Genomic DNA, 26,195 nt, shown 5'->3' with positions numbered 1-26,195 from the left:
GAGTACAGAGGGACCGCGAGGGAAAGACAGTACAGAGGGACCGCGAGGGAAAGAGAGTACAGAGGGACCGCGAGGGAAAGACAGTACAGGGGGACCGCGAGGGAAAGACAGCACAGGGGCACCGCGAGGGAAAGACAGCACAGGGGGACCGCGAGGGAAAGAGAGTACAGAGGGACCGCGAGGGAAAGACAGTACAGAGGGACCGCGAGGGAAAGAGAGTACAGAGGGACCGCGAGGGAAAGACAGTACAGAGGGACCGCGAGGGAAAGACAGTACAGAGGGACCGCGAGGGAAAGAGAGTACAGAGGGACCGCGAGGGAAAGACAGTACAGAGGGACCGCGAGGGAAAGACAGTACAGCTCTTGCTGCCTTAAATCTGCTTTGCTGCCTTGCCTTATCCACAGCTCTCCTTGTTGCCTTTTTATTTTGCCCATACAAGAGCAACTTCCCTGCATCAGGTTGTCACACTCTATCCTTCATCTTCTCTATCCTCTTTCAAACCTCATTCTCAACGACTACCTTCACTACTTCCTCTGATCACCATACCCGGTTTCTACTCCTTGGCAATGCACCCTTCCTTTCCTGATGTTTTTCCACATTAAACTTCCACAATTGCCCTAAACGCCTCTCTGTACTTCTTCCACTCCACCTCCAAACCTTTGGCTTCTTCACTAAGTTTCTCATACTTGGCCCTCACCATCTCCTTGTACTCTGCAGTGAGGTCTCTGCACTTTCCCCACTTTATCCTCTTCCATCCCCTGATCTTAACTTCCTTCCTTTTATACATGCATGCAGCAAACACCACAGGATTGTGCTGGGTGGTGACACGCTCTCCCACCACCACCTTGATCCTCCACAGCTGTTGCTTCCTAACTACCAACAAATCCAGTTCCTTTTTTGTGATGCCCACTCCTGTAAGTAATTTTGCGGTTGTCCCTCTTCTTGAACAACAAACCAATTATGGCTAAACGATTTCTCTCCACCAGCTCTCACCCTCTCTATTCTTCATTTCCCTATCCAAGTTTACCAAAACATTCCACTTCACCCAGTTCTGTGACTCCCACATGTGCGTTGAGTCCCCCACAGGATTGTGCTGGGTGGTGACGCGCTCTCCCACCACCACCTTGATCCTCCACAGCTGTTGCTTCCTCACTACCGACTGTATGTAGCTTCAAAGTTTGGTGGAAGACAGAGGAAACAAAAAAAGTTTGGTGGAGGACAGAGCAAAAAAAAACAAAAACGTTTGCTGGAGGACAGAGCAAAAAAAAAAAAAAACGTTTGCTGGAGGACAGAGCAAAACAAAAAAAGTTTGGTGGAAGACAGAGCAAAAAAAAAAAAACGTTTGGTGGAGGACAGAGCAAAAAAAAAACGTTTGTTGGAAGACAGAGCTATGTCATGACCAAATATAATCTTTTTTTTGAGCACACAACCACAACATAATGCATACACTGGCTAACATTGTTACACATGATGCAAAAGCACATGTTTCAGACAAATTGGGTAAAATTTGGACAGTATATGTCCAACTTAAAAGGCAAGCATTCTACCCAACATACGTGCTTTCTTGGTAATGATGCTGGTTGATTGGCTCGGTGGACCAACGCCTGCCTTGTTGTACACACGGACGTCCACAATGTACTGTGTGTTTGGCAGGAGTTCAGAAATGATGAAGGAGTGGCCCTGCTCTTGCTTGTCTGATCCTTTGCTTCCTTTATCCGTCTGCCAGTGCACCTACACACGATGTCAGGAAAATCCAACAATCCAAAGTCAGGTGCAGTAATCAAGTAATGGGCTATGCATTCGTTTTAATATTGTGACCATGTTGCCGAGCAGGTTGATGAATGTAGTGGTTGATGAAATGCACTGGTGTTTAACAAGATAGTCTCAACATTACATTAAGGAGCAAAGAAAGTTTAATTACGTACATATATACATACATACATACATACATGCATACATACATACATACATACATACATACATATATTGTCCTCTATGTCCTCTTTTGTGAAAATCCAATATGTTTACCCTACTATTACCGCCACTCAAATCTGCAGCATGAAGGAACCAATGATGTTGGACTTGGCCAGGGCAAGTGCGAAGGGTGGGGGAGTCTTAAAGTAGGGGGATCTTAAACAATAACAGGGACACTTCAAACAACATAGGAAGTTCACTCCTTGACTGTTCATTCTAAGGCTGCTGAGGTGAGCGGCTCGTTGTCACATGGGAGTATTCCTTCTTGACTGGTGATTTAAGGTTCCCCCAAGCAACACGCAAGCTGAACAAGCACCAGTTTGAATGACTTGGATGCACATTCACATGCAGTGTATGTACTGCATGTGACATACACTGTCAACCAATACTAAGCTTGTGTACGAGGAAGTGGGCACTTCCTGCGGCTGGCAGTTACTATACACGTCACTGCAACAGTACCAGGGTGAGAGACCAGCATCTTTGCTCTAATCTGACAGGCCTTTGAAGGACCCCCAACATGCTCAATCAGATGCCTAAAGGGGAAATTCCCTTGATACACTCCAGGTGTTTCTCACCCTCCTGAAGAATAAGAGTTTTCCCTGCTCTCATAACGAGAATGATTTAGGGACCTCAACAAAGTCTGCAGCAAGGACACAAAAGCTGAGAAGGAAAGGTTTCCTTTGTGGCTTGCATATTGTACTTTAAGTTAAATGTTTAAACATTTTTGCATTCTTTCATCCAGGACCGTATTTCTTTCAGGTCTCCGAACTTTCCTACAATCACCGAGACCTTCCCCGCATTTCACCTGCAACTGCTCTCCTCGTACTGTGGTGCTTCCATGCATTCTTGTCCTCCTGTTTCTCCTTCATTCCACTTTCTAGCTCTTAAACCTTTCCCTCTGTTGTTGCACTCTTCAATGAGCCATGGCACCAATAAGAAAACGGTTAAATATCACAGCAGTGCTGTGTCATGTGATCTATAGTGGTGGAAAGTGCTGCCATCACAGTACCTGTAAGTAGGTGCCAACTTCATACCTCCGTGGTTGATCTGACACGATCTTTATCTGGGTACGCAGTAGGCAACCTCAAACGCTAATATTCCATACTATTCATTTCCTACCATATGGAGGAATCTTTCCCAATGCACCTTATCTTGTGCACCAATCATGTGAAGTGATATCAGATTGTTCCATGGAGCAAACATGTGAGTTTGTGCATTTACAGGTCAGTGTCCCACTGTATGGAATTCCAAGGTGCACTTTTACCTCATTCGATAATATGATTGGACCACAATTTTATCAGGTTAATGGTTTTCCACATAATGGTCTTTTCCATGGTCTGTCGCAGTGCGTTGTGAACTTATTCGACAAGGTTCACAGGGACATGTATGATGCCGGGTTTGATATAACATTTTATGCAAAGTGGCTGTATGTTGAGCTACATGGTATCCTTTACACTTGAAGTTTTCCATTTATTATGTCATATACATATATATAGCAACTAGTATAAAACCGTCAAAAATGACGGGTTGGAACAGTTTTTGATGGTACAGCCGCGTGAGCATACCAAAGTCTGAAGTCTGGGCCTAGTGTCAGAAGGTGCTTATATCATCTTTATTTATTAGACACCATACAGACGTAAATGAACACTCGTTTTATTCTGCGCGAATTGCACATCACGTGCAGCGAATTTCACCTCCCTGTACCTTGTATTTATTGTGATTTTAAAATACCGCTTCTGTACACCGACCTTGAGGCTCAATTTGCAAGCCACCGTCTACACTTCCAATGTAAGAGGCATAATTACTCTTCCTTTGGGTCTTCGGAATCCTTGGGGTCTTTTGTGTCCTTTAGGTATTTTGGGTCTTCAGGATATTTAATGGTCTTTGGGTCTTTGAGGTATTTGGAGTCTTTTAGGTGTTTAAAGGTCTTTTAATGGTCTTTGGGATATTTTGTGTCTTTCGGGTGTATGTGACAAGGAAGAATCGCTTCAATTTTGGTGAAGATCCGGATTCGGATCTAGCAAGTAGAATTTTTTAAAAGTGATTCTTCACCATTGAGTGATGGGGTCAAAAACGATACAAAGCAGGATATCTCAAAAAGTTGTGGACGGATGATTTTGATTAAATGTGATTCTGTATTGTGATTTTCTGGTCTACTCTGGGATACAAAATGTAAACCGTTCACCTGGCGGAGGTATGCTGTCTACTGAGTGCCGTTCTAGATTATTCTTTAAACCGCAACCCTCTTACTTACAGATTACTGTATTTCCTCCCTTCCTCTCTACACTTTGAAAGTTTGTTCATCCCCTTGCTTATTGGGTCTCATTGTGGCCACACTGCTCCACTATATCCCTTCGCTCTTCAAAGAGCCCTAATCTTGTGTATAAAAATTATGGTACGTTATGGCAACAATGATTATTTTTTCTGGGAGGGCAAACATTATGTAATAATAGATAATAACCCTTGAAATGGTTTGTATCACAAACTTGCCTCATAACCTTGGATTTGTCCACTGACATTTTCTGCAGCCACCGGTGCCCAGCACACTTCCACCTCCTTTGCAGAAATTGCTGTTGCTTTCACTTCCTGTGGAGCTACGTTTGGCTCTGCACAGTCAAATCAAACACAGAGAGAAAGACTGCAGAGTTTAAAACAATCCCGTGTTGAAAAAAATGTTGAGAGAGCAATGAGTAAGGGAACCAGTGAGCAACCAGTCCAAAATAAGCAAATGAATGCATTACCTTCCTCCGCAGAGTATATAATGTCGATATGACTGAAGGGACCCATGCCTTCGGAGTTGAAAGGTGCAATTTTTACTTCAAAGGGCTTGTACAGCTCCTCACTTGCATTGTATACAATGTGCTTTCCCTCCTTCACGTCCAATATCTCGATTTTTCTCCAAGGATGTGTCTCATTAGAACGGTAGTATATTAAATACCCCACAGATGGGCCAGCATGCTCCTCTAGTGGCAGAAGCTAAAAGGGTTGAGGACAGGGAAAGACAAAAGGTTTTCAGTTCTCTTTTTCAATCCATTTATGTTGAAGACAACAGCAAAGCTTCAACGAACTACGATTACGACGACTACTACTACTCATATTACATATTCCCACCATCTTGTGGGGTCAACAAGGGAACGTTTTAGCCTAACTCCTTCACAACTGGCTGGCCAGCCCTGATGAAGACTGAACGTAGCAGGAATTTGGAATTTGTTCAGGATCCTGGCGATTACTGACCTATTTTCCGTGAAAGACAATGCGATATTTAACGTGCCCCAAATAATGCTGGCAGACAGGACATCCCGTTTAACGTCTCTCCAAGGGAAGGCACACAAAATGAAGCCTCGCCCAGCCTGCGAAACATCAGGATTACAGTTTATAGGTGAACATTTTAAACCCAGGATAGACAGTTGAAAGACGAGTGTGGATACCGTCACGTTCAGAGTCTCAACGAATGTGGGTGCTCTGAGCGGGAGGTCCACAGGACCCTGCGAAGGACCAAAACGATTTAGAATTCACGATACTGCTTTCAGAATTACTATTACCATTTACGATCCCCTATAGATCGCCCAATGCAAGCCAAAGCTGGTGGTTGGTCGCACAAGAAAGCCGGAAAGATGGGAAAATGTTTCTTAAAATTATAATGTTTATTTACAATGTATTCCGAAAAAAGGATAAGACCCTAGACCCCAGTGAGGGGAAAAGTTTCAGGTAGTCTATCAATTTAAATTATTTCATGGACTTTACAAAGGTTAATTGTGTTGCACTCTTGGTTTCACTCAGAGCCAAAGCTCTGAGCTACTTTTACCACCCATCGCGAAATGCTGGTGCAACATTGGGCAGCGGAGGTTTGATTGGTTTAAAAAGAGGGAAAAATACTGTACACTGTATCTATTTTAAATTGTGTGTTACTCCATGAAGATCTGTCTTAAATCTACTTTTAATCTCGATGTTCATGTTGATTTTAAAGATTACTGGAAGGGACGATAAAGAGACTGACCATAACACATCAACAAAAGTGAAATGAAAATGCAAAATAACCAATCAGCAGATATTTAAATACAGCGTGGGAACTGGCCGCCATAAACGAGAGACTGACAAATGCACGGACAGACACCACGATTCGCAATATATCATGATGCATTTTGGTAACCCCTGAGGTGTCGCATACCAAATCACATAGAACAATCAAATATTTACGTGGTAGTATTTTGTTTCGGCAAACCTGGGAGACCAACATTCATTAGGGGAGAAATATGCGTAGTGTTCGTAGCAGTGTTAGCCCCATTGTTCTTTCTCATCCTCTTTATCGTTCTCTCTAACTGTCTAACACATCTAAAACACTTGCACAACACTTTACACAACCCAATTCCCACAAAACCAATGACGCCACATCACAGCAAGAAATGCAAGCATGTCGGGAGAAAATGGTGATGCTATTAGGAGAAAACCACAAAATAATATAATTGGCAACGTTATTCGAAGGAAGAATTGATTCCCGGGCAAAGCAATGACACCGGGGACTTCTGAGCTGACCAATAGGAGCTGACGAATCACAGAAGACAACCAATGGGAGCCGACAGATCACAGGTAACAACCAATGGGAGCTGACGAATCACAGAAGACAACCAATGGGAGCCGACAGATCACAGGAGACAACCAATGAGAGCCGAAGGATCACAGGATACAGCCAATGAGAGCGTTTGGATTATGGGGCACGTGGCTGTTGTTGGTGACAGGCATGCCTATAAAAGGCTGAAGTTGAGATTGGAGATGTGAATGACCGCATCTGGGAGCAATAATAAGGACATCGGAGGGGCCTGAAGCTAAGAGAGGGGCAGTCCAAAGCAGAGCGAGGGACCGAGAAAGAAATGAAGAGCTTCTGGATGCTGTTGCCACAAGACCATGCTCCTACAGACATTCTCCTAATCCATATCACCCTCGTTCCCTTTGAACGCCAGAACAATCAACAGAAGCGACAAAGGTCCTTTTTAGGACCCAACTTACATGTTATGTAGTATCTCACACTTTGCATCTCTTCAAACACACAAATATTGCCCACCCAGTTTGGTAACATGTGAACCAACCGGTTCATGTGTGTGTCAGGGTCGGGTCGATAACATTCCCCATCACTCTCACTTTCTATCTAGGTCATCTTCTTTTCCTGGAATAAAAGTGGCACCTGAGTTATTCGTGTTAAGTGATTATCAAAGGGGCTTCTGTGCTTAGATAAGGCTTTTACATGTGTGACTTTTGCTTGGCCTGTAAATACATACCTTGTGACTAATACTTCCTTCTAAACTGTCCGGTTGCCTGTCTCCATTGGTTAAACATAGTATGCTGCAATCAGGGACTTCAACCTAGCTGATTCTGACAAGTAGTCAGAAGCCAATGCGTAAACCCATCAGTCGATGGGTCGTATCCTGAAATTGGTTGCGGTTTGGGAAGCACAGTACCCCCATTTGGGGGGCGGTTTAATTTACCGGGATGGTAAAACGGGATTTGGTCACTGCACACCACCTAAATCAAGCATCTGTGGTTGTCAACCCATCGCACCTCGGAATTATCTGTGGAGTGGCAGCTTCAGGATCACTATCGGGGAAGTCGATTGCAAGACCTCTCCTTGTAATCCACCCCAAGGCGATCATCCGTAACAATATACAAGATTCTTCTTCTTTGTCTTCAAATACCTACAGAGTATAGCTGTATGTGGCATCCCACCTTGCTCTCCAAACTGTTTGCCCATGGCATTCAATGCCAACTCCACACATGACTTACTGACTTCCTCTACTCTCGTAGCTAAATTGCTGCATTCAATGGAATCCTTTTATCTCTTCCTCTTCTAGCTCTTCCAGCAGAGGATTGCAATTATTAAATAAATAATGAACAAAACTGTTAACTTTCTACAAGTTTGCTCCCTTTTCGTATGTGAGAGGCCACAAACAATCATGTCTTTCATTAGCGAAATATAACCAGCGAGTCTGTTGTTCCCAGAAAGAAATGCGAAGTGACACAGGATTTGTGCAAGATGGGGATCTGGTCTGGGCCATGGATGTATTTTTACTACCACATCAGTACACTTTAATCATATTTAAAAATCCATTTCCTCAGAATGAAAAATGGTACAAAAGCAATCATGAAATATTATTACAAGCTCTAAAGAAATCACTAATGGGTCTTTTGCTTCCATCATCGAGATTGAAATTCCTGCTTTGGATAATTAAATTTTAATCTGATAACATCAGATAGCTGGCATGAAGAACACGTTTATTCACATTTATGGCTGCGGCAAGAGAAAATGTATTTGTGCTAAAATGAAGGAGGTGAACACAAATATGTATTTTAAAATGCTCCAGGAATAACAAAATAGAAGACGATAACCTGGATCTCTGATACTGTTTGGCCGAAGCGAGGTGAAATTAGCAAGTGTTGGGTTATTATTAGAGCTTATACTGCCACCAATTCAACCGCTCAATCACAGCCGGCATAAAGGCAGGGCACGCTGAGGTTGTATGCTTCGAAGATGGCCAGCTTAAGGCCAAATTCGTGCAATAAATGCACCTGAGCAAAGAAACCATTCATTCCTCAAACCTGGTCTCATCTACGTCAGTGATTCATTCGGGTAAATAGCCCAATTTAGACCCCCAATAATTACCCAATGGGAACACATGGGAAGTATGGCAGGCAGACACACACGTGGGCTTATAGACAAGTAAATAAACACTTTAATGAAGAACAAGACAAAGGGAATGGGAATCCCGGACACAAAGCCAAATTTAATGAATAAAGAACACTTAATTGAACAGAGAAACTAAAATCCACGTAAACGCAACAAACAATGAGCATTCGCATGGAACCAGGTGAGATTGATAATAACGAGTGGTCCTAAATCTCCATAGGGAGAGGGAGAGGGAGGCTCTGTAAAGGCACACCACAATGTGAACTAGCCTCTCTCGCCCGACTTCTGTCAGGTTTGAAATGGGAAACAAAGGGACAAGTCCCTTTTCCTGGGCACTTCAGGCTACACACCGTCTCCCAGCAGCACACAAAAAAAAGGATGACTTACCCTATATACAGGTCCTCTTTACAGGGGAGAAAAATACTATAAACTATGCGAACATAAACGGGTGTCTATACCTTGTATATGTCTATACCCTGGTGTCTATACCTTGTATAATATGAAGCGACATATGGTTTTACAACCTGTCTATGCCCCTACCCGACAAACAGAACATTTTAATGAATACTTTATTGTTATTATTATTATTATTATTAATATTATTATTTACAGTGATATAAGGCTGACATGGAATGGAGGGAGATCAGGAGAAGTGGTGGAAGTATTGGTCAGAAGAAGAGTGGACATATGTTGTGTGCAGGAGACGAGATGGAAGGGAAGTGGTGTGAGAATGGTGAAGGGTAGGCAGAGACAGAAATACAAGTTTGTGTGGCAAGGGTGCCCGGAGGGCGTGAATGGTGTTGGTGTCCTGTTTTCTGAGGAATTTGTAGACAGTGTGGTGAGTGTGACTGGAGTGAGTGATAGGTTGATGATGGTGAAAATGATGATTGGAAAGCTCTTGGTGAACGTCATCTCGGGATATGCTCCGCAGGTTGGTCGGAGCGATGAAGAGAAGGACAGGTTCTGGTGTGCGATAGAGAAGCTGATCAAAAACGTGAAAGATGAGGAAGTTGTTGTGGTAGGAGGAGACCTAAATTGACATGTGGGAAGGAGTATGGACGGTTTTGAGGGAGTTCATGGGGGTTACGGATATGGTGTGAGGAATGGAGAAGGTGAAAGGATTTTGGAGTTTGCTGATGGAGTTGGTTTGTTGATTTGTAATACTCAGTTCCAGAAAGAGGATAATAAGCTTGTTACATACACGTCAGGTGGGTTGACGACAACCGTTGACTACCTGATGGTGCGTAGGCGAGATAGGGGGCACCTCCGGGACACAACGGTGATTGGAGTGAACTCAATTCAATGTACAATGTGCGCTGAGTGGGTTCATCAAAAATGTAGTGGTCTGAGAGGGTCATTAATCAGTGTGGCAGCTGCATTCAAGTGTAAGGTGTGCACAGAGGGAGCCGCAGATGGAGGAAATGTTGAGTTGGATCTTGGAGACGGCGTGAAGGTGGAAGGTGTGAAAACATTTTGTTACCTAGGAGACATGCTGAATGGAGAAGGTGGATCAGACTCGGCAACGGTTGCTGGAGTGAGATGTGCATGGAAGACGTTTCGGGAACTGAGTGGCGTGCTGACGAGGAGGGGAGTGTCGTTGAAGCTGAAGGGAAAGGTGTATGCTGCATGTGTGAGAAATGTTACGATTTATGGGAGCGAGACATGGGTAATGAACGTAGAGCAGCAACGAAGGCTGGAAAGGGTGGAAATGCGAATGGTTCGGTGGATGTGCGGAGTATCGTTGAGAGAGAGGAAGACAAATGATGAATTGCGAAAGATGATGGGAATAGAGCCTGTGATGGATGCTGTGAAGAGAAACAGGTTGAGATGGTTTGGTCATGTGTTGAGGAAGGATGAAAGTGACTGGTTGAGAAGAGTGATGGAAATGAATGTCAAAGGAAGTAGAGGACGGGGAAGACCAAGAAAGACTTGGCTAAAGATGGTCGAAGAAGAAATGCGGGCAAGGGGGTTAACAAGGGGAGATGCAGAAAATAGGGCAAAATGGAGAAGATTGTCATGGGGATCGCAAGGCTAACCCCTGCTCTAGCAGGGAAAATGGCCTTTAAGATGCCTGTTGTTGTTCTTGTATATAAGGCTCATGGTGGAGCTCTTACATAAATCACAAGCAGGACAAATTACTCTGGGAGGCTTCAGTGCACTTTTTCCTGAATTACAAGGACATTAGCAGAGAAAGGGAAACCCCATGGAGTATACGGCATTAGAACCTGATTAAATTGCATCATGCTCAATGGTTTCAGATGGGAACTAGAATGGCACTCTTCGACGTCATGACGTCGACTGATATGCCTCCACCCACATTATTACATCATTATAATATATCAAGTTGATTTAAATCCATTCATCTGTGCCCAAGTTATCACATTTTTACCTGACATGACCTCTGACCTTTGACCTCGGGACCCCCAAAATCGAATCATTTTATCTTTACATCATTGTACATATCTGTACCATGTTTGAATTACATCCCTTTCGCCATTCTCAAGTTAAGAGACCTATTACAGATTTGACCTTTGACCTATGCCCCCAAAATATAATCACTTAAGCTTTACAACATTATACATACCTGTACCAAGTTTTAATTCGATGACTTCAGCCGTTCTGAAGTTAGAGACCGATTACTGACTTTGACCTCTTGACCCCAAAATCTAATCAGTTCATCTTTACCTCATTCTACATAAGTGTACCAAATTTGGTCAGAATCCCATCACTGGTTCACAAGTTATCGTGGTAACAGTATTTTTGCCTAACATGACCTCTGACCTTTGGCCTTTGACCTCATGACCCCAAAATCCAATCAGTTCATCTTTACCTCATTATACATACCTGCACCAAGTTTGACTAAGATCCCTTTAGCCGTTCTCAAGTTATCACGGTAACGAAAACGTATGACGGACGGACGGACAACCGGACGGACAACCTGAAAACATAATGCCTCCGGCGACTTCGTTGGCGGAGGCATAAAAATAATAGAGTAACCTATAATAAGATCCAAGAGAGAAGCTAAAGTTATGTGGAAAATGCTGGAGAAAAAGGGTGGAGAGAAAACCAAGAAGACCATGGACCTTCTTAATTGTCTCAATATCCCCTTCCATGAACACCTCCCTTTGTACCTATCTCTGATAAAGACAGAGATACACGTAAAAAGGTTGGAAACTTGTCTAACACAAGAAGCCAAAACATCGTGTACTTGATCATGTATTTTCTTGAACTTCATCTTTATCTTACGTACTGTCCAGGTGATGACTAATTGTCCCGGTTTTCCTCCCCCTCCAGACAATCCCAATGGAGACACCTTTGGGGCTGGAGGAATAATAAATGGAAAGAGAGGGGTGGGGGGGGGGGGGGGGGGGGAACAAATAAATATTTGAAAACTTTTCGTCAATGCAGCAAAATATTATGGTTCAAATTTAACTTGCACCTGTTGTTTATTATACCTGTGCATAACCTTGACAGGAAACTGTCACCATACTGTATTAGCCAATAATATTCATGCACATCACAATATTATTTGTGTACACATTTGTAAGATACGTGAAAAATGCCATCTCGGGCAAATGTTAAAATGAATGGCCATGTTCTAAATGGAATGTGGGCAACCGGATCTGGGAGTAAGGAAGCAGTGTTTGCAGGAGGTGAAGCAATCTGGGTAAAACAGCATTGCATTGAGGGAATTAATGTTGAGGATTCTGTATGGGTGGAGATCAGAGATTGTAAAAACAGTAAGATACTAGTAGGATGTTTATAGGGCTCCAGGTGTGATGGAAGAGGAGCTAGGAATGATCCAATATCTGGGAGTAAGGAACATTGATTATGGGGGATTTTGACTTTCCAGGGATAGATTGGGTCCAAGAACAAGGAAAGGGAGGATCAGATGAGGATTTCCTGGATCTAGTCCAGGATTAATTCTTAACATATTTTGTAGATAAGCCTAAGAGGGGGAATGCAGTGTTATACCTCCTTGGAGGTAATGATCCCAATATGGTGGATAAAGTGCAGGTAGTGGAGCATTTAGGATCAAGTGACCATAACTTAGTGTGTTCAACGATTCTATTGAGAGTTAGAGGTCGGGATAGTAGAGTAAGGCTATTAGATTTCAGGAAGGCAAACCTTGAGGGTATGAGGATAGAGCTGGGTGATGTAGATTGGGAGAAGCTAACAAGAGGACAATCAGCATCAGAGAAATAGGTAACCTTCCAGGAGCAAATGTGTAGGGTGAAGAGTATATATTATTCCAGTGAGGTGTAAAACTGGAGACAGAAAGATGCCAGGATGGTTGAGCAGTGAGATAAGGAGTACTATGAAGAAGAAGCAGGAGGTATTTATTTGGTATAAAATAACAGGACTGGAGGTGGATTTATATCAGTACTAGTAGTCACCCATTGAAAAATCAACGTGCCTGCATGGTTTGAATAAGATAATTTGAAATTTCTAATTTTGTGTATTATATAGAAGTTGGGCTAGCGGTGCTGGGCTAGCGGCTAGGGTGCCAGCTTAGGATCCAAGGATCCTGGGTTCGAATCCCGGTCGATCGCTGAATTAACGCCAGGGGGGTTGACTCAGCCTGTCATCCTTCCGAGGTCGGCTAATTGAGTACCAGTTCACTGGTAATTCCCTGTGTGTCGTAAAAAGGCGACAAACAGGGTTGGCGGCAGGAAGGGCATCCGGCCGTAAAACAATTGCTTCAAAAAGGAGACCAAAAAACAACAACAACCACGTCCCCGAAAATGGCCAACCCCCGCTTTGCGGGGAAAAATGGCCTCTAAACGGTGGTTTTTTATATAGAAGAAGAGGAAGACGAGGTAGAAGAAGAAGAAGAACAAGAAGACGAAGAAGAGAAGAAGAAGAAGAAGAAAAGAAGATAGGAGAATCTCTGTATGAAAACTATCTGGGGATTTTAACTTTATCTGGGGATTATTATATCTACCATATAAAACACAATATCGGTTTGTGTGTTTGTACAGATGTTTGTCCCCCTTCGTAAGGGTAGGTTTTAAAGACCAATCTTTTAGCATGAATGTGTGTTCATTACGATCTATTTTTAAGGATAAAACAAACTCGAAAAACATTTTACACAAAAGAGTAATAATGTCTCTTCTATTGGAATTGTAGACGGTGGCTTGCAAACCGAGCCTCAAGGGCGGTGTAAAGAAGCTTTTCAAAAAAATAGCAATAAATACATGACACAAAGAGGTGAAATTCACTGCACTTGATGTGTAATCCGTGCAGAGTAAAACGAGTGTTCTCATACATCCGTAGGATGTGTAATAAATAAAGAAGATATAAGCACACCTGAGATTAGGCAGAGTCTTCAGACTTTGGCACACTCACCATCAAATAAACTGCTCCAAACTGTAATATTTGACAGGCTTTTTACTAGTAATAGGATAAATTGCTTGACAAAATAACTTGAAAACTGGATTTCATCGCTAAATAATAAATCAAACTCCCAGAAGATGCACAACTTGTCCGGGAGAAAAAAAACTCCCTTGGCGCTCCCTTAAGGAACTAGTGTTCTTAGTAGATTGTAGTAGATCACCACAGCTCATTTCAGTCGACCGATGACAACGACGACGACTACACAAAAATCGAAATATCGCGCTCCGTAGTGAGCGGGGCCCTGATCCATCGGGACGGTTTTGTTCTCAGCAAAGCACAGGTACTCTTTTTGATGGAAGCATGAAACCTTTGGTATACAGTATACTGAAAAAATATGTGAAACATTTGAGATTAGTACCCATCGCAGAAAATGTAATCTTCCTAAGTAACCAGCCAGAAATTAACTAGCATCCATGCTTTTCATATTAACGGCCATTTTAAGCCAATTTGAAATGGAAAGGAGAACATATACAGACTAAACCAACTTTGGCGACTTATAAATGGCATGGCTATGGTATCCCATCACAACACTGATGTTTCCTAGCAATATAGAAGTCACTTTGCTCGCAATCACTGTGTGTGTGTGTGTGTGTGTGTGTGTGTGTGTGTGTGTGTGTGTGTGTGTGTGTGTGTGTGTGCATGTGTGTGTGTGTATGTGCGTGTGTGTGTGCGTGCGTGTGTGTGTGTATGCGCGCATGTGTGTGTGTGCGCGCATGTGTGTGTGTGTGCGTGTGTGTCTGTGTGTGTGTGTATGTGTGTGTGTGTGTGTGTGTGTGCGCGTGCATGTGCATGTGCATGCGTGCACGTGTGTATGTGTGTGTGCGTGTGTGTGAGCAATCCATGATCACTCCAATATGTGTACCTCGCACAAAATTTACAATTTCAACCAATCTTGATTTTGCACTGAGTGCTCAGTAGCATTGGCAGCAGGAAGATACAAGTGGCGGCATGATCAGGTGCTGGGCGTGGTAGTGCAGAAGGTGCAAAAAGAGGTGATGAGATCGAGAGAGAGAAGAGTGGAGAAGGAGACCGATGGGGGAGAGGTGTGGTTTGTCAAAGAGGGCCAAGTGGTAAGAGGTGGAAAGAGGAGGTGGAAAGCAAGAGGGCTGTCAGATGCTTGTGATCGGCAGGTGGTGGCAGACCTAAAGCCACAATTGGTATTCCCAGAGGGGATCTGTGTGACAAGGTTGTGGCCTGGCATTGTCATTTGGTCAGGTGCAACAAGACAGGTCATCTTAGGGGAATTGTCTGTACCTTGGGAAGAGAACATGGAGGAGGTGCACGAGAGGAAGCGAGGAAAGTACAGTGAGCTGGAGGCAGAGTGTCGGGAGAAGGGTTGGCGAGTTTCTTGTCAGCCATTTGAGGTGGGGTGCAGAGGATATATTGGCAGTTCCTTTTCTGCATTTCTTGCTTGGCTTGCAGTGTGTGGGACAGAAAGAAGGAGGATGTGTGACAAGGTGGCCCAGGTTGCCTTGAAAATATCTCAATTTCCCGACCCGGATCTCAGTCAAGGGAGCATCTTCTCTTCTCGACTTGGTTATGACAAACTTCCCTGCAAATGTCTGCTGCTCTTATTCTGCTCCAATCAGTTATTCTGATCATGTGCTTGTTAAAGTGGATATCTCTCTGGCCATTCTCAGAGAGCCTCCTCAGTGTTGACGAGTCTGGCATTTCACTCAGGCCGACAGGCACGGTCTGCAAGCAGCCATCAATCATCTTGACTGGTCTCCCATCTCTACTGCCTCTGATATCAAGTCTTCCTTGGAATTCATCCAAAGCAAACTGCTCTCTCTCATGCTCAGATTTATCCCATCTCGTCTTCAGTTGTCATACAAAAAAAAAAAACCACCTTTAGAGGCCATTTTTCCCCGCAAGCCGGGGTTGGCCTTTTTCGGGGACCATGGTTGTTGTTGTTTTTCGGTCCCCTTTTTGAAGCAATGTTTTACGGCCGGATGCCCTTCCTGACGCCAACCCTTTTTGCCGCCTTTAACGACCAACAGGGAATTACCAGTGAACTGGTACTCAATTTGCCGACCTCGGAAGGATGACAGGCTGAGTCAACCCCCCTGGCATTAATTCAGCGATCGACCGGGATTCGAACCCAAGATCCTAGGATCCTAAGCCGGCACCCTAGCCGCTAGCCCAACACCAGGGTTGGGTCTTCAGTTGTCATACCCTTCCTCCCGTCCATGGTACACTGAATCTTGTGGTGAAACAGTTGCCCTGAAACAACTTGCCTATGCCTCTTGGAAGGCTAATCCAACTGAAGGCAATCTCAGTTCCTTTCACAAAGCCCAGAACAAGTGTGTGTCTACCCTCAGGAGAGCCAGGAAACACTATCGCTCCACACTCAAGATTGAACTCTCTTATCTGTCTCCCTCTTCCAAATCCTGGTGGAGTCTGGTCAAATCTGTTTCTGGTGTTTGTTTCCCCTCCATCACCTCCCTTACCTCAAATGGATACACAGCTGACAACGCATGTGACAAAGCCGAATGCCTCAACTCTGTGTTTGCCTCAAAATCTTGTGTCCCAAACCCATCTCTCTCTGTTCCCACCTTACCCAGTCGAACCAAACTGCTCCTGGACTCTGTGTCCTTCTCTCCTGACGAGGTGGAGAAGTTTCTGTCAAACTTCGACTCTGATTCTGCAACTGGACCAGACGGCATCAGCCCACGGGTCCTAAAATCCTGCTCTGCCGCTCTATCTCACCCTCTCTCTGTTCTTTTCACCCTCTCTTTTGCTCAAGGTCATCTCCCATCCTCTTGGAAATCAGCCAACATTTCTGCTTTACACAAGAAAGGTGCAAAAACAGATCCTTGCAACTACAGACCAATCAGAGTGCTCCCAATTATCAGCAAGGTCATGGAATCCATCATCGCTTCTGACATCAAATCCTCATGACCATGTATCATCATACCTAACACACTGTTTTGGACACAAATGAGAAACTATGAAGAAGCAGAAGACTTCATCTGATGATCCAATACTAAAAAAGTTTTTCTTTTTACCTTTTTCTCCAACCTCTTCCCTCTATCTGCTCCAAATAAACCCTGTGACTTGGATTCCCAGCACCTCTGATGTCAGGAGAGTCTACTAGAACAACATGATAATTAAATAAGTTGTTGTGCCAACAAATTGCAAACTATCCATTTCTGTTCACATTAAGTGTTGCGTTGGTTAACTTGTGACAATACAGCTCAGAGTTAGGTGAATCATCTTCAGCTGCTAGTATGAGTTCAATCCCGAGTCCTACTCTAAAATGTCAACCAGTTGATTCTCAGGCAGCACCTTGCATCAATAGGGTGTACCATCATTTGGAGGGGACGTTAAGGGAGCTGTCCCATTTACCAACAATCAGTTTTGGATGATAAAGATCTCATGGTGAGTTTTGAAAAAGGGAAGGTATTGAGTGCATGTGATGGGGCCAAATGTAACTTCCTGTCCCGACTGAGGGCAATTTTGCCAACAGTGAGGTCACGCAATGGAATAGGGAGGATGAATTTTCTGCTGTGGAAATGGTGTTCCCCAAGCAAGTGGTGAATACATCGACGATGATGGCAATGGTGACGATGCTTGTAAGGTTCTCAATGTGTGAAAAGAGTGTGAGAAGTATGCTTTGTCAATAAAGACAAAGAGTGCCTCACGGGCAGCAGAGGTTCGCTGTAGTTTGGATGGAAGACTGGCTTCTCCCATTCCCAACACATTTGTTGCCTTCACACGAAACTGATACTCCAACCATGGCTTCAAGTTGTCGATCGTGACCTGTGACGAATCCCCCTCGATGATATTGTCTGCATGGTGGTAAGTAGAAAAAAATACGCAAGTAAGCAAGCACAAAAAAAAAATCAACAAAAATCAAGTATCCGACCGAGATGTGATATGTCATGTTTGCTGAGGAAACAGGATGTAATGTCGTACATATTACAGTCGGTTTGAATTGAATGCTGGTAATTAAAACACCTTCCCAAATTGACAATGGAGCAAGGTGGTGTTAAGCAGAAAAGGTGGTGATACAAAAATAAAATAAATAATGATTTGCTGTGTCATCCATACCCATATCAACCTCCGTCCAGTTGGGTCTGATATCACTTCGGGCCTGCACAGTGTACTTCATGACAGGACTGTGGTTGTCACTGCCAGGTTGCCAGGAGATTGTTGCAGATGAAGATGCAATCGAGTCAATTGTTACGTTTATGGGAGGTTCTGGTGGACCTGAATGGCACATACCAAAAATAATTGAGAGTTCCAAAATCAAAGTGCATGAAAACGTTATCCCTTCATGTTACATGAACTCTCAAATGAACGTAAAGAAGTGGAAGTTTTATCACTAACTAAATTATAAAAAATTAACTCCTACAAATGCCACACGGCTTATGGTCTGTTGAGGTTTTCACAGTAAATACTACGTTGCCTCAAAAGAGAGAAAAACGAGAATGGGATTAAGAAAGATAAAAGCGAGGATAAGGGGCCACAGGTTTTCGAAGCACTTTGGGGACATGTCGCCAAAGGGGGCTGCACATATTATATGTATATAAGGATGGTCGCATGTTTCACTAAGGCTCGCGTCGTTTCTCCCAACCTCCAATTTCCACTCATTGTCTACCTCTCTGGTTAAGCACCATCCTAACTTATTCTTCCTCTATGTAAGGAATACATTGATTAATGCTAAAGACAGAAGTTAAAAGAAGACTTCAGATACCTCGCACAAGAAGACGTGCCGACGCTGCCTTTTCATCTGCCATGGTTCTTGCCAAACAGGTGTAAACACCTGCGTGACGCAGCTCCACATTTGTGATGGTTAAATCCCCAGAACTTTTTTCCTGGTAATAATAATATTATAAATTATAACAATTTCTTGACAGACATGGATTATGCATCAAATATTGGAAAATAATTATGGAAAGGGTGAATGAAAAGGCTCTAGGGTCATCAATTTGAAAACAGCATTTTTAACAGTGTTAGCATTTTGAAAAAAATCCCTTCAAATGTGTATTCAATGGTCCAAAGAAGCAGAAGTTAAATTGGATGGGCAACAAGAATGGTGAAGAAGTATATCTGAAGCAAAATTAATGGATCGTTTTCTCAGCCTCAAGGAACACCATATTGGGAGAGGTGTAATCCAGTACACCATGACTGTGCTAACGATAACACCTGAGATCTTCACATGCTATCCGTAAAGAAAATTACATTTCTTCAGTAATATCACAGTTATCTCTCTCTATATTATAAAAGAAAGTTTTTGTTTGTTTGTTTGTTTGTCTGTCTGCGCAAGCTTATCTCCTGAACGGTGAAAGATAGGAAGAAACCTCTAATACAAAAAATGTCGGGACGGGCCCCGGGAAGGTTTTAGGCAAGGTGGCGAGGCCGGTTGAGGCCCCTTCGGCCGGGCCAGGCCCATTTCGCAATTAAAAGCTGAGCTGAATAATAGTAGTCAATCTTCTACGGCCACGAGTAAAAGCTGAATTATGGTAGTAAATTCATTCAAAAAGAACCAAAAATGTCGGGACAGGCCCAGAGAAGGTTATAGGCTAGGTGGCGAGTCCGGTCGAGGCCCACCTCGGCCGAGCTGGGCCCATTTCACAATTGAAAGCTGAGCTGAATTGTAGTAGTCAATCGTCTACGGCCGCGAGTAAAAGCTGAATTATAGTAGTAAATTCATTCAAAAAGAACCGAAAATGTCGGGATGGGCCCCGGGAAGGTTATAGGCTAGGTGGCGAGGCCGGTCGAGGCCGCTTCGGTCGGGCTGGGCCCATTTCGCAATTAAAAGCTGAGCTGAATTATCGTAGTCAATCTTCTACGACCGCAAGTAAAAGCTGAATTATAGTAGTAAATTCATTCAAAAAGAACCCGGGCAACGCCGGGTGCTTTCGCCTAGTATGCAATAATTGTACAAGACCACTACAAATAATAAAAGCTTGGCTTTCACGAAAATTATGCCAACACATGCAAACTACTACATGGCTTAAACTCCATGACAAATTCAAGTGAACGAGCTGACATTTCATACAACCAATCAATTGAATCCATAAGAATGCATTTTTAGGCTAAAGATCCATACCCGTTTGCCCTTTCTGTAGTGGCCTGTCCTGGTTTTCTCATGGCGTCTGTGTGGCTTATCGCCTTCCCCATAGAACCAGCCATTAAGCATCCATACAAAGCTAATTCCCAAGCTAGGATCATGCCATGCTTTGCATCGAAGTGTGACCTTCCCACCAACATCCGCACTAGAGTTCTGGGGATGCTCTGTGATTAATGTTGGGCCTGCAAACAGGGAGAGGTTGGAAGGCGGTGGGGGAGAGGTGGAATATAATGAATTGACTATATATATCACACCCACACACTCTGAGAGCCAGCATTTGACCACACTTAATATGTGATGTTTCTAGAGGTCCAGAGTGTCAGGTCTTTATATTTTACATTACTTTACATTAAAAAAAATTTTTTACATAAAATATACCGCTTACCCATGTGACAGGATCATGCAAGATCGATGAACTTGCAATTTGAATAAGAACACAACACCGATGTTTATCCATATATGACTAACATTAGTGTATCAATGACAATGGGTATGCATTCCTGAAAGCAGGCATGCTTCTTGCATTCCTATATATACATATATGTTTTTCAAATTAGCAATTTATATTAAATGATATCAAAGATCACTTCCAAACATAATTTCCAACACGTTTCAATGTCCCGTGAAAGACTCCCACGAGATCAGCAGCAGGTGACGGGTACGCTCGAAGAAGCACCAATTGCACCCAGAAACATGGATATTGCTCACTTGTTTATCAGCAGAGACTGTGGAAGCAAACTGCCTGTATGAACGCATGAGCACACTGCCTTTACCCAATGTAGACTGATCTGTTGTAGACAATCAAGCATGAGCTTTATTGATGTCGAGCAAATGTATCCGGCAATGCTGGGCAACACAGAGTCACTTCGTGATGGGAATATTGAGAGAGGTTGGGGGAGGGCGGGGGGAGAGGGAGAGGCAGGGAGGTGAGTGGAGGGGAGCGGAGAAGGGGAGAGGGAGGGGAGATGGGATGGGGTAAGGGAGGGGGAGGGGAGGTGGAATGAGACGTTAGAGAGTGGGATGAGGGAAGGGGAAGGGGGAGTGCAGGGGAGGAGGAGAGGATGGGAAGGCAAGAGAGGCAAGGCCTATACGAAGAGCACGAGAAACATTTACGCATTGCACTCGTAGTAAATCCTTCAAAACTGAACGTATCTTCACAGCCTTTGTTTTTTTTCCACCGATTCTTAATCTACTTTTGCGACTACCATAAATGAAAACAGAAAATGAATCGTAGTTACAATGAGGGTGCGGGGCCATTGGAAAGAAAAACTACATTTTCGCCAAAGGAACTTCTCCACTAAGTCATCAAACACGATTTCTACAAACATTATATACAGCGATTCGTACAGTCGTGGCCACAAATATTGACACTCTTGCACTTTTTTCAATAACTCACAATTTTCTCTAAAAATAAGTTGAAATTGACAAAAGTGTTTTGTCTCCACAATTCCTTATTTCACTGTTAATATTACAGAACCTTTGTTTTTGATTTAGAACTTAATATATCCTTTTAAATCAGAAAATAAAAGGGGAAATGGCACTGACAAAATTATTGACACCCTGGACTTAATATTTGGACGCACTGCCTTTGGACAAAATAACTGCAGTCAAGCGCTTCCTATAGCCATGAATGAGCTTCCTTCACCTCTCTACTGGCAGTTTTCCCCACTCTTCCTGTGCAAACTGCTCCAGTTCTCCAAGATTTGAAGGGTGCCTTCTCCCAACTGCTGTTTTCAGATCTCCCCACAGGTGTTCAATGGGATTTAGATCTGGACTCATTGCTGGCCACTTCAGAACAGTCCAGCGTTTTGTCTTGAACCATTCCTGGGTGCTTTTTGAAGTGTGTTTGGGGTCATTGTCCTGCTGTAAGACCCATGACCTTTGACGGAGACCCACCTTTCTGACACTGGGTTCAACATTGTGCTCTAAAATGCCTTAGTAATCTCCCGATTTCATGATGCCATGTACACATTCAAGGCACCCAGTGCCAGAGGCAGCACAGCAATCCCAAAACATCATTGAACCTCCTCCATGTTTGACAGTAGGGAAGATGTTCTTTTCCTTGAAGGCTTCATTTTGTTTTCTGTAAACATATAGGTGATGTGCTTTACCAAAAAGCTCTAATTTGGTCTCATCTGTCCAGAGGACATTCTCCCAGGAGGATTTTGGCTTGTTCAGGTGTGTTTTGGAAAACTCCAGTCGGGCTTTCTTATGGCTCTCTCTCTCAGCAGTAGTGTCCTCCTGGGTCTCCTACCATATAACCCCCTTTCATTGAGGTGGTGACGGATGGTGGGAGTTGAAACTGTCGTACCTTGTGTCTGAAGGTCAGGTTGAATCTGGTTGGCAGTTGATCGAGGTTCTTTCTCCACCAATCGAACAATCCTTCGCTGCAATCTTTGATCAAGATTTCTCTTGTAGCCACGTCCAGGGAGGTTGGCTTCAGTGCCATGGGCCTTAAACTTCCCGATAACATTGCATATGGCGGACACAGGAACATCAAGGTCTCTGGAGATGGACTTCTAGCCTAGAGATTGTCCATGCTTGGCTACAATATTGTGTCTGACCTCTTCAGACAATTCTCTGGTTTTCTTTCTTTTCTCCATGCTCATTGCGGTACACACAGTGACACAAAACAGCACAATGACTCCTTTTCTCTATTCAAACTGGTTTAATGAGTCATTTTTATATTGCAGGCGCCTGAAACTCACCATAGGTGAGTTCAATTCCAAAGTAAAGGAGAATCACCTGCTTGAAATCTAATTATTTCTAACAACTTTTAAAAGGTGCCAATAATATTGCCCGGGCCATTTTAGGATTTCTGTGTGGAATAAGCTAATATTTTGTAAAATTTTCAGCTTTTTTTGTTTTGTTCCACTGAAAACCAAAGATACATACCGTATGTGGAAACCAAAATCTTTTTTAATTTCAACAATTTCCTGGAAGAAATTGTGCATTATTTGAAAAAAAGTGAAAGGGTGCCAATATGTTTGGCCACGACTGTATGTATGAAGATCAGACGTTCATTGACATGAATAAGGAAAGTGAAAAAATAAATGTTGAGCACATAATTATGTAGGAACCGTTGCAGCCTGTTCCAAGGCAAGTGGTTTTGAGCAGGCCGAAAAAGCAGGGATAAAGCAGACCATGGATAAAGCCTGTTTTTGTTTTAATTAAATAAGCCAGTTAATGATCTTCAAAAGGGGTGTTTTATCACACCCAAACACCCATTTTTACCCTGCGTTCACAAAGCGAAAAGCGGGGTTAAGCATTCGTGTGGTATGTGTGCCGTGTGCCGTGTGCTGTACGTGTGTGTGCCGTACGTGTCTGCATTTTAAAAATACATTTTCCCGGCAACCGTTGGTCCGATTGACACGAAATTTTACCATAGAAGCGCCTCCGCCTGTATAAATTTTTTATTCATAATTATGACGTCATAGGTCACGTGGTACAGACGCCATCTTGGAAAAACTTTACACCTCTATCTCCCAAACCGCTCAAAGAAAAAAATTGAAACATGGCTCATTGTGAATTACTCACCATGGGGAATAAGATATGTTGATGGTGATGTCATCAGTGCCTTAATTATGACGTCATAATTCGACACGTACAATGCTTGATCTGATCAGTATGAATAAAACAAAAATTCCTCTGCAACTGTTAGTCCGATGGACACTAAATTTTCAGAATATGAGTGGCTCCTCCTGTAGAATTGTTCTAATGATAATTATGACGTCATTGGTGACGTGGTACAGGCGCCATCTTGGAAAAATCGAAAAAAGTTGCACCTCTATATCTCCGAAACCACTCAATGGAAAAAATTGAAATATGGCTCATTGTAAAGAACTCCGCTCATTGTAAAGAACTCCGCATGGGGAAGAGCTGTTGTTAGCGATGACGTCATTGGTGTTGTAATTATGACGCCATAATGTGACAGGGACAACCCTTAGTCTGATCAGTTTTTAATTTATTGAGCGTGTTCTATGCAACAATTATATTAGAGGATATAAATTTATGATGTAATCGCTCACATAGTCTGGCAGCCATATTAGATCAAAGTTCAAAAAAAGTTCAAAAAACAAGAGTTGGCTCGCACCAAGTTTACTGCTTAGGGTAAGTATTCTATCAATACCATCTAGTTATTATAGATACACCTACTTGTCAATATGAGGGTAATACAAAAAGCTTCCCCTTCCATTCTCCCCATCCTCCACTTGCAGCTTTTAAGCAAAATGTCTAGGTGATCGCAAAATCCTATGTATAGTCTCATTATTTACGTAAATGCTGGTAAAATAATCAAGATTTCTTACTTTATGTTTCAGGAATCTATCACCAAAAATGTGACTATGGAAGAGAAAGTGCAAGTGAAGAAGACATAAAAATTATTGTTAAGTTCATCATGATGCAGAAAAAGAATGCACATTAGATTCACCAATATGTTTGGGCAAGAAAATAAATCCACCAGGATTAGGGGAAATCATATGGCATCTGCTGAAGGGGTGAAGCCATGACGCTTTAGAAGGAAGGCTTCTGGGCTCAAAAAGTCGGTTGACTGCAGAATAAAGAAGTTTTGTCACTGGTACTACATACAATATGTCTATTTTCAGACGTCCCTCTTGGGAGTGTAATAAACATGTTTACACCTCCACTTTGATGACAGTGGTTTATCCAAGTGATGTGCACCAAAGTCTCCATTCTGGCAGATCAATTATATCTGTTGTTGTCACTGCGCAAGGTTAAAGACCCTATCACACAATTCTATTGACAACTAGAGGGCTGCGATCAGAGATCGCTGATGGTTCCCGGTATAGTCAACTCGTAATATTAACTACTTGGTAGCACTTGACAATTCTGCCGTACAATGAAAACAAACATTTTTTTCCCCCAAAAAGGAGGACATCATTGACACCAAGACTAACACCAAGATTATCTCCCTCTGGGAAACATGCTAATTAAAAAAAGAAATTGGATTTTTTTTTTTTTCAATATTGGAAAAATAGATGGAAAGATTTAAAAACATTAAATTAAAAATAATGAAAAAATAAATAAATTGGAAATGAATTCAACGGGAGACCACAAAATTGCCGGACAATAATATGAAGACTTTCAGGAGAATGATCCTTCCAAGCTGCTAATAATTAGTATGGTGGAGGTTATTTAGGGTCTGAGCTTGTCATAGGACTCTCAAGTAGTTATGCTGTTGTGGATGCCGTCTGCCATTGTACTTGTAGCTAAAATACCCAATCCGGTCATTTTAATGATTATAAACCAATAGCATTAACTGCAATACCCATGCGATGTTTAGAAATGGTTGTGAGAAACATCCTTGTGGAGCAGGTGAAGGCATGCATGGATCCTTTTCAATTTGCTTATTGGGAAAAGAGAGATGGTCAAGATGCAGCCATAATTCTGTTACATAAAGTGTACGAACACCTTGAGAAAGAAGCGTCTTTGTGCACGAGTTCCTGTTTATGGATTTTTAATCGGCTTTCAATATAATTCAGGCACATTTATTGATGGAGACGTTGCATGGTATTGGTGTAAATCCAAATTGAAATTATTGTTCGAGGATTCTTTGGGCAGATAAGAAACAAAAAGTTTGTTTGGATAACATTGTCTGGATACATCACGTGCAACACTGGATACATCACGTGCAACACTGGATACATCACGTGCAACACTGGATACATCACGTGCAACACTGGATACATCACGTGCAACACTGGATACATCACGTGCAACACTGGATACATCACGTGCAACACAGGATACATCACGTGCAACACTGGATACATCACGTGCAACGCTGGATACATCACTTGCAACACGATACATCACATGCAACACTGGAGACATCACGTTCAACACTGGATACATCACGTGCAACACTGGATACATCACGTGCAACGCTGGATACATCACGTGCAACACTGGATACATCACGTGCAACACAGTATACATCACGTGCAACACTGGATACATCACGTGCAACACTGGAGACATCACGTGCAACACTGGAGACATCACGTGCAACACTGGATACATCACGTGCAACACTGGATACATCACGTG

General features: G+C 42.9%; 1 protein-coding gene across 1 annotated transcript in view; it reads right to left on the bottom strand.

Moving 5' to 3' along the window:
* Positions 1 to 26,195, bottom strand: part of LOC137436175 (contactin-1) — a 202,195-nt gene that overhangs the window by 41,656 nt on the left and 134,344 nt on the right. Inside the window, exons 14-21 of the mRNA XM_078786860.1 lie at positions 20,106 to 20,308; positions 18,747 to 18,867; positions 18,101 to 18,259; positions 17,692 to 17,838; positions 11,901 to 11,971; positions 4,716 to 4,950; positions 4,465 to 4,580; positions 1,557 to 1,731 (exon numbers count right to left, since the gene is read on the bottom strand). Of these exons, the coding sequence (XP_078642986.1) occupies positions 1,557 to 1,731; positions 4,465 to 4,580; positions 4,716 to 4,950; positions 11,901 to 11,971; positions 17,692 to 17,838; positions 18,101 to 18,259; positions 18,747 to 18,867; positions 20,106 to 20,308 (1,227 nt within the window). The remainder of the gene's footprint in view (positions 1 to 1,556; positions 1,732 to 4,464; positions 4,581 to 4,715; positions 4,951 to 11,900; positions 11,972 to 17,691; positions 17,839 to 18,100; positions 18,260 to 18,746; positions 18,868 to 20,105; positions 20,309 to 26,195) is intronic.

This window comes from Myxine glutinosa, chromosome 11, assembly GCF_964187855.1.
Source record: "Myxine glutinosa chromosome 11, kmMyxGlut1.1, whole genome shotgun sequence".
Lineage (NCBI taxonomy): Eukaryota > Metazoa > Chordata > Myxini > Myxiniformes > Myxinidae > Myxine > Myxine glutinosa.
The sequence above is the reverse complement of the archived record's forward strand: the minus strand, read 5'-3'. Positions and strand labels throughout refer to the sequence as shown.